General features: G+C 41.7%; 1 protein-coding gene across 1 annotated transcript; it reads right to left on the bottom strand.

Moving 5' to 3' along the window:
- Positions 1–1,375: 1,375 nt before the first annotated feature.
- LOC124025054 (zinc finger protein 2-like) lies at positions 1,376–4,548 on the bottom strand. The gene is made up of 2 exons (XM_046338734.1): positions 3,242–4,548; positions 1,376–3,136 (listed from the first exon to the last, which is right to left on the bottom strand). Exon 1 carries the CDS (start codon positions 4,546–4,548, stop codon positions 3,262–3,264), a length of 1,287 nt encoding a protein of 428 aa, XP_046194690.1. The 3' UTR covers positions 1,376–3,136; positions 3,242–3,261.
- Positions 4,549–9,479: the final 4,931 nt, after the last annotated feature.

Below are 9,479 nucleotides of genomic sequence, written 5' to 3'. Positions count from 1 at the left end.
AATAGTATTGTGAAAATTATGATAATGCCCTTTTAGTGTAAGGGCTGTTTGAAAAGACCGCCTGAAATCTCTGTTTTGGTGGGATGGAGTTTTTCCCTAGCTACCATGACAGAGAACAAAGCCGGCGAGAGTACCGTTGAGGACAGTGGAGTCTCTCTATCGCACATGAAAGATCTTTTACATTAACAAAAATAGATCTACAAGCGGTTGTGACAACAACAAAATAGCTTCAAGTGTTTTGTCCAAATACTGGTGGATTCAACTAATAAAATAATGGACGATCTGACCAGAGGGGTCCAGGACCCGAAGAGTTGTTCTTGTCTATTAATGATCTGTATTATGTCATGTTTCATAGGGATCCTAATAAAATACAAAATACCCTGCCTGGTGACATCACCGGAAGGTAAATTAGTTAATGGACCAATAAGAGAGTTCCAAACTTCTCTGCCAATAACAGCTGGTTTTCTGTTTTCACCTCCCCACTGAGGCCACTCCCAGACTCTCTGTTCGCTGAGAAACAATTTTTGTTTATTTTTTGACAATTTGAATTGAAAACAATCACAGTAAGGTACTTATTTGTTACCCAGAAAATGATTGGATTATTAAGATAGAAATGATTGTGGCTTTCAATCATGTTGGCTTTATCGTGTTAATTCAGCCCGTGTCTCACTACTGACTTACGTAACTGCCAAAATAAAGGAAACACCAACATAAGTGTCTTATTGGGGTGTTGGGTCATCACGAGCCAGAACAACTTCAATGCACCTTGGCATAGATTATACAAGAGTCTGGAACTCTATTGGAGGGATGTGACACCCTTATTCCATGAGAAATTCAATAATTAGTTATGTTGTTGATGGTGGTGGGAAAACGCTGGCTCCGGCCCTGCTCCAGAATCTCCCTGGGTTGAGATCTGGTGACTGAGACGGCCATGGCATGTGGTTTACATCGTTTTCATGCTCATCAAACCATTCTGTGGGGCGGCAGGGTAGCCTAGTGGTTAGCGCGTTGGACTAGTAACCGGAAGGTTGCAAGTTCAAATCCCAGAGCTGACAAGGTACAAATCTGTCGTTCTGCCCCTGAACCCACTGTTCCTAGGCCGTAATTGAAAATAAGAAATTGTTCTTAACTGACTTGCCTAGTTAAATAAAGGTAAATAAATAAAATAAAAAACATTCTGTGACCACTCATGCCCTGTGGATGAGGGGCATTATGATCCTATGAGAGCATAGCCATGGTAGCTAAAAAAATTGCCTGACCAGCATTTTTATACCAGTACATGACCCTAAGCATGATGGGATGTTAATTGCTTAATTAACTCAGGAACCACACCTGTGTAGATTCACCTGCTTTGTTTCCATTATTTTGGCAGTTACCTGTAACAACCAAAACCTTTAAGAATGATTTCCACAGAATAATCATTTCTGTACAATGGATGTAAATTCAGAACCTGTTGTCTTTAACTTTTCTTTAACTTTTCACTAAGACAGAGGAGGGGCCAAAATGATTAGTTTTGACGTGTTTCTAACCGTTCATTACATCGTAGAACAAATTGTAACGTACAAAATTGAAGGATGACAAAATTGAGGATAATGCATGTTGGGTTGCTGTTATGTTTTACAATTCTTGTAGACATATAGTTGCAGTTTTGTAAAGGACATATACAATTGGCTGTTTTACAAAGCTAAGAAGTTTGTAATTAAAAATGTAAAAAACTTTTTCAACAGATTATTTCATTCAAAAAGGGAGAATTCAAAATGACCTCATTCAAAATGGAGAATTCAAAATGACCTCATTCAATATGGAGAATTCAAAATGACCTCCTTCAATATGGAGAATTCAAAATGACCTCCTTCAATATGGAGAATTCAAAATGAACTCCTTCAATAGGGAGAATTCAAAATGACATTCAATAGGGAGAATTCAAAATGAACTCCTTCAATAGGGAGAATTCAAAATGAACTCCTTCAATAGGGAGAATTCAAAATGACCTCCTTCAATAGGGAGAATTCAAAATGAACTCCTTCAATAGGGAGAATTCAAAATGACCTCATTCAATAGGGAGAATTCAAAATGAACTCCTTCAATAGGGAGAATTCAAAATGAACTCATTCAATATGGAGAATTCAAAATTAACTTAATTCAAAATTAACTCAAAGAAGCAGTTTTTTGTTGTGGAAAATGTAGAAAGGTTTTAGTCTGTTGATAAGAACCACCCAACAGGAATCTAATTTACCCGACAAAATACATCTGATTAGTGTATATCACAAATCAAAATGACTAGTGCTCTTTTCAGAGTTGGCTGAATTACGAGTTTACTGGCACGAGCCGCAGTATTCAGACTTCTACACGTGTGCTTGAAACTGGACAGTGCATCATCCCTCCCCAACAACGTACCCAATGGAACATCTGCCCACTGAGAGATCTGTTAAAACAGCATTTTATAGGCGTTTCAGTCTTCAGTGATTCCTCCAATCAGAGAACCCGACAATATTTAATCAACTCTCAGAAAGTTCTGGATCGTTGCAATTAGACAGCCATGGACAATTGTGCAAGATTTTTTTTTAAACCATTCATGTCGTACTTAATTGGCCTTATTTATGCGACGGGTGGTATAAGGTCTATTGCATTTGGAAACATCCCCATTGACATTGGTCTAATAGACTAATTGATAACCTCGTTAAAATCGTAAGTTGAAGTCTCCATTCCAAACCGTAATGGCATGCACCTGCGCCACTTCCCATGCGCGTGCTTTATGCTGCCTTCATGACAAATGGGAAACTGGGCGCAACGAGTTGAGTACATTCACATGCTTTAAACCAATTTAGAAAACGCCGATTGGCTGGATGGCAAAGCTGTGTCAACCACAAACTGAATGTACAGCAACCTGCTCACTAACTTATTTTAAAAAAAAACATATTAATAGATTTTTTTTTGTTTAAATGGTTTCATAAATAATGTTTTGTTGTTGCATTTAACTGCCAAAAAAATGCTGTTATCAAAGGTGATTTCCTTTGTGACGTCAGAGTTCCGCATGTGGCAGAAGCCGGAAGCTCAGAGATGACAGATACGTTTCCTTCACAAGTAGTTCCCAGTTGGAGAGGCGTTCAAGTGGATTCTTCACACAGTCGGATTGCTGGAATTCACAAATTTACAAGATGTTATGAACATTCTGAGACGGAATTAGAACGTCGGAATACTGACAGACACAATAAGAACATAAGAACTATTTTATCTTAACCTCTTGAGCCCCAAAGGCAACTAGGAACACAAAGCTTGATGTTGTCTCAAATCGCCTTTCTGTCTAAAGCCCCTCCCGCAAACCGGACATTTAAAAGGCCTCTCCCCCGTGTGACACATCATGTGCAGTTTCAGATGCTTATTGGTGGTAAAGCGTACTCGACAGAGAGCACACGCGAATGGCCGCTCCCCCGTATGAATCAGTCGATGTTGTGTCAGCGTACCCTTCCGCTTAAAGGTTTTCCCACAGTCTGTGCAAGAGTATGCCCGCTCGTCTGTGTGCACACGCTCGTGTGATTCCAACGCACTCTGAGATGGGAAGTCCTTGCCACACGTATCACATAGATAAGGCCTGTAACTATGACAACGAATATGAAACTTCAATTGGTTGTGTCCAGCAAACATCTTGCCACAAAAGCTACAGGAGAACCCATCTCCTGTGTGACATACCATGTGTGATTTCAGTTTCTTTTCACTTGTGAACTGTTGCAGACATTCAGGGCAGGTGAAGACCGGCGTGTCTTTTGTGGGAACGATTACGGTGGTAAGATTACGCCGCGTTGGCCCACAACCTGATTTGTTGGCCAGGTGAAACTTTAAATCCCTGTTGCGACCAAAGCACCTTGAACATATGGGACACTTAATGGCTCCCTCGCCGTGACGTCTCAGATGCAAAATCAGGGATTGTTTCCTACGAAAACTCTTGGAACACACGTGACATGTTCTAGAATCTAAATTCACACCAGGGGGCAGAGTGGGGGAAGCGGCGCAGCTTGTTGGGTTCTGGGATTCAGTACTGTGGGTCTGGGGAGTCTCTATCCCGTTCCTCCTTGAAGGCAGAGATGTGCCTCCACCTGCTGGGTCAACCTCCCTTAGAGGTTGGCTTGGATTGACTTCCTCATTAAAGTCTTGCTGTGTCTGAAAGTCCATCTCATCACAGTGGTTTTCTCTTCGGGGTGTAGACCTGCTTACTGTAAGAGCAGTTCGCTGATCGAAAAAGCACCTTACAAATAAGTTTGACGGATCGACGGATTGGTTTAGCCGGTGTTGCCGAGACTCATTTGAGAAGCCGACGTCTGTGCTGCTGGACTGTGGGGTCTCCATCTCGTTTTCCCCTGTATGTAGTGGCCAGGCTGTCTGGTGTCTTTGAAGGTTCCCTTCCTGACTTGTCATTTCCTGCTGCTGTTGTCTATATTGAGATGTCCTCGTCCTGCAACCGGGACACTTCCTGGACTCTGGAATGTTTTGCCCGGAACACTGGTCCGAGTGTTTCTTCTGATCAGAGGTGCTTTGGAAACTCTCCCACATTTAAAGCACAGGTAAGGAAGTACACCATGTTGAAATCTCAGATGTCTTCTCAGGTCTTCTCCGTTATCAAAAGCTTCTTTACATAAAAGGCATTTTGTGTAATGATTAGCTAGCTGAAAGGGCAGAGCATTGGAGGTGGTTGGGTTTTGGGGTGTTGTGTTTGAGGGCTGAGGCATCTCTGTCGCATTTTCTACTGCTGCCAAAACAGCGCCGGCCTCTGGAAGAGCCTCCCTCGGAAGTTGCTGTGGGTTCACGTCCTCACGCTCGTTTGGCTCAGAGAGAGCAAAGGTGTCTCCGCACAGAGAGCAAAGAGACGTTTCTTCGTCTTCAAACACACTTTTTTGTGTTTCTTCAAAGTGGAGTTCTCAAAAACATCCCCGCAGTTGAGGCACAGGAGCTTCCCATGTGTGTATCTCACGTGCTTTCCCACGTGCGATGCCTTACTGAAGGTCTCGTCGCACACGGAGCGTTTGGTGACTTTGGAAGACTGTCTTGGTTTACCGTGTTGGATTGTCATGTGCCTTCTCTGGGGTAAAGTGTCGCGGCTCTGAGATATCTCTGTGCAATCCTCCGGCGATGTCGATGTCCTGCACAAATTAGAAACGTCCCGCACTTCCTTTTCGAGGTGGTGAGCTCCTGGTTGGGGCTGAGATATCTCTGTGCAATCCTCCGTTGATGTCGCAGACGTGTTGTCCTCTTCTGGTTGATCAGACGTGTTGTCCTCTTCTGGTTGATCAGACGTGTTGTCCTCTTCTGGTTGATCAGACGTGTTGTCCTCTTCTGGTTGATCAGACGTGTTGTCCTCTTCTGGTTGATCAGACGTGTTGTCCTCTTCTGGTTGATCAGACGTGTTGTCCTCTTCTGGTTGATCAGACGTGTTGTCCTCTTCTGGTTGAGCTGCCGCCTCACACACATTCTGACGATGCTTCTGCATGTCGTCACGGTGTTCAACGTCTTGTCTACTACACTGGTAAGGCCTCTGCTCAGTGTGAGATGTTATGTGTGCTGTCAAATCCTTTGCTTCCCTGAAAGTTTTCCCACACAAGGAGCATTTTTTGACACGCTTGCTTCTTTTAGGCTGCCCCTTAGTACGGCATGGGCCAGGGACCAGAGAATACTGAGGTCGGCTATCTGAGGGCTCGACTTCGACATTCCTCTGTGATACCACCCGTTCTCCTCTCCGTCCTTGGGTTTCCACATTGTCAATCTGAAGCCTCTCTCTGCTCGGTGTTGGAAAGACCTCAGACACAGGTGACAGCGTATCAGTAATGTCAAGTCTGTGCAGCAGCACCGTGGGCTGACGGAGCCGACAGGACGTAGACCAATCAGAAACGTCCCGCGCTTCCTTTTCGAAGCGGTGAGCTCCCGGTTGGATTTTCGGCCCACTGTCAGCACGAAGGAGAATAAAAACCTGATCCATTTCACTCTCTTCGTCAAGAGTTTCCTTGTCCACCTCTTCATTCGAGGGGAAAATGTCGCCATTTGCAGTGGGGTCTAAATTCATCCCTCGTTGACTCTCCCTGTAATCCAGCGAAGGTGTCATTTCTGACTCACAGCAACATGATGCAGGGCTTTGAATGGTCATACATGTCTGTATGGCTTCTGATTGGATCTCTGGGTCAGCTTGGTCAGTGGATGACTCTCGGGGAGATGGAGACAGGATGTGGTCCTCTCCAGATGACAGAGCCGAGGACAAGAGAAGAAGAGAAGGGAATATCAAAACACGAATGTCAAAAAACGTAAAGAACATAAAAATATCATTCCCTCATTTTTCAAAAAGTCTTCTTCTCCTACCATTGGCCTCAACATGTGGGATTGGAGAAAGGTTGGTGTGGTACTGGAGAAGGGTCCTCAAAGGTTGAGGGTGATGCACAGACTGCCCACACTCCTCCAGAACAGAGGGGTCAGGTAGAAACCAAGATGCAGTCTGAGGGAAAGAGAATGGCAACAGATCCAGTTCTATAATATCATAACCTCGTTGCCCTAGAAAATGTTCATTTTTTTACTATTATTTGTCTTTTTTACATAAAAAAAGCTGTTATTGCCATCCACGTCCTGTAAAAGTTTACTGACTGTAGTATAATTAATAAAAGGAATTCGAATTACCTTGTGAACTTTTAATACAAGCAACTAGATTGTAATTGTCCATAAAGAAACATTGTGTGACTTGCTTGAGCTATTTGAATGTATTTTCGTGGTAGTGGAAGAAGTGTTGTGATTTTGGATTTGAAAAGCAGAGTAGACGAGGATTTCATACACTACGTTTTTGTCTAACTTGTTGTAGAAACCAAGATGCAGTCTGAGGGAAAGAGAAGGGCTTGACAATGACAACAGATCCAGTTCTATAATATCATAACCTCAACTTCTAGATCCAGTTCTATAATATCATAACCTCAACTTCTAGATCCAGTTCTATAATATCATAACCTCAACTTCTAGATCCAGTTCTATAATATCATAACCTCAACTTCTAGATCCAGTTCTATAATATCATAACCTCAACTTCTAGATCCAGTTCTATAATATCATAACCTCAACTTCTAGATCCAGTTCTATAATATCATAACCTCAACTTCTAGATCCAGTTCTATAATATCATAACCTCAACTTCTAGATCCAGTTCTATAATATCATAACCTCAACTTCTAGATCCAGTTCTATAATATCATAACCTCAACTTCTAGATCCAGTTCTATAATATCATAACCTCAACTTCTAGATCCAGTTCTATAATATCATAACCTCAACTTCTAGATCCAGTTCTATAATATCATAACCTCAACTTCTAGATCCAGTTCTATAATATCATAACCTCAACTTCTAGATCCAGTTCTATAATATCATAACCTCAACTTCTAGATCCAGTTCTATAATATCATAACCTCAACTTCTAGATCCAGTTCTATAATATCATAACCTCAACTTCTAGATCCAGTTCTATAATATCATAACCTCAACTTCTAGATCCAGTTCTATAATATCATAACCTCAACTTCTAGATCCAGTTCTATAATATCATAACCTCAACTTCCTAAACAATGTTTGGTTTGTTTCTAGCTTGTTAGCTAGCTGCCTAGCCAGTTAAAATAATGACCAGAGCATATAGCTGACAACGTCTTCACTTCAGCTCATTTGTATCCATCATTACAGGAAGATAAATTACAACAAGATCTAAATAATGTGACGAAATAAAAGCCGGGCATTCTACTTAAAGATCTTTTAGAACGCGTCCCTCCCTCTCTCGTTTCCGGTAACCATGACAACGGACTCTGAAAACGGGGGTCAAGTTCAGTTTTACGTCTGCAACATGAACATGGAAACCGACAGTCGCAGCTACGGTCGACAGACAGTCAAATCCACCGGAGTATAAAATGAAATGTCGAGTCTACAAACACGTCGTTAGGCCAAGTATAAAACAGCCTTACGATGTTGTATGCTCTTAAGTTTTCGTCTAAGTTGTTGGGAAAGTGGTTTGGACAATGTTTACAGTGAACAGAAAGTCACTATTCAACAATAGAAGCGTTAGAATGTTGGAAGAAATTCCATTAAAGTGGATGAAGTATTTTTTTTTTTTTAGAAGGAAAAATCATTTAATAGTTTTTAAAGTATAAATGGTTTCAAAAAGGTGTATTTAAGCATACTATTCCAGACCAGTCTGCACATTTTGAATGGCTTCAACGGTGTTAGGCGAGTAGCGTTCCAAAGAATAACTACAAGGCAAAATTAAGCTGTACAATATTTAAAGTGTGGCTGCTGAAGTACACCACGTTATTACATCTGAAAAGAAACAGTGTTTTTCCAGGACGCTGACAATATGCATGAATGATATTAAAACGCACAATGGTATAAAATATACCTTACACCGGGGCGGCAGGGTAGCCTAGTCGTTAGACATGTTGGACTAGTAACCGACAAGGCAGCTAAGTTCGAAACCCCGAGTGACATGGTACACCTGGTTCGTTCTGCCCCTGAACAGGTAGTTAACCCGTGTTAGGCCGTCATTGAAAATAAGAATGTTGTTCTTAACTGACTAGGCAGTGCCTAGTGGGAAAGTGGTTTACAATAGTTTCAAACAGAAAGTCACTATTCAACAATAGGGGCGGCAGAATAGAGTGGTTAGAATTATTTGGTAAAGTTGAAGTTTTTTTTTTTTTAGAAGTGAAAAAAACATTTAATAGTTTTTAGTTAAATCCAATGATTTGGCATATTTAGACCAGTCTGGTTTGTGTAAGAGGAACTAGTTTCCACCAGGTAACTGCAGTGCGCCTGATGAAGCTGTCAAGCCTATTTAAAGTGGGCTGATGAAGTACACCAGTGGTTAATACATGAAGGGAGCCAGTGTTTTTCCAACGCTGACTTCTCCTGCAGTGGTTGATATTAAAACGCACAATGGTATAAAATAGAGTTACAGTTAGGGCGGCAGGGTAGCCCAGTGGTTAAGCGTTGTTCTAGTAACCGGAAAGTTCAAACCCCGAGCTGACATGGTACATCTGTGTTCTGCCCCTGAACAGGCAGTTAACCCACTGTCCCTAGGCCGTCATTGAAAATAAGAATTTGTTATTAACTGACTTGCCTGGTTAAATCATCATCATCAAATAAAAAAGAATCATCTATTCATCCAATGAATGGATATTTTTGCATTTGTGTAAATGTTTGGTATCACCCTGATGAAGCCTCTGGGTCTGATGAAGATAGTTAATACCTGGAAGTATTGGAAGAGCTTCTCCAGTCTGGAGAGGAACTCCCACACCAGAGATGCAGTGCGGAGTGATACTTTGAACAGGAATTCCTCTGGAAAAACAGTGAAGAAACAACCAAAGAAGTAGAGAATAGGACAGTGTTAATAAAAAAATCTAAGCATTTAAATTACCTTGACAAAGCATTCAACACCTTGGAGTTATTATCCTCCTCACCACCATCACCACCATCAT

This window comes from Oncorhynchus gorbuscha, unplaced genomic scaffold (genome assembly GCF_021184085.1).
Source record: "Oncorhynchus gorbuscha isolate QuinsamMale2020 ecotype Even-year unplaced genomic scaffold, OgorEven_v1.0 Un_scaffold_2141, whole genome shotgun sequence".
Classification (NCBI taxonomy): Eukaryota; Metazoa; Chordata; class Actinopteri; order Salmoniformes; family Salmonidae; genus Oncorhynchus; species Oncorhynchus gorbuscha.
Note: the sequence above shows the minus strand (reverse complement) of the source record. Positions and strands in the feature narration are given on the sequence as shown.

Coding starts and splice junctions, on each gene's coding strand:
- LOC124025054 (XM_046338734.1), bottom strand. CDS start 4,548: ATGTGGGAGAGTTTCCAAAGCACCTCTGATCAGAAGAAACACTCGGAC.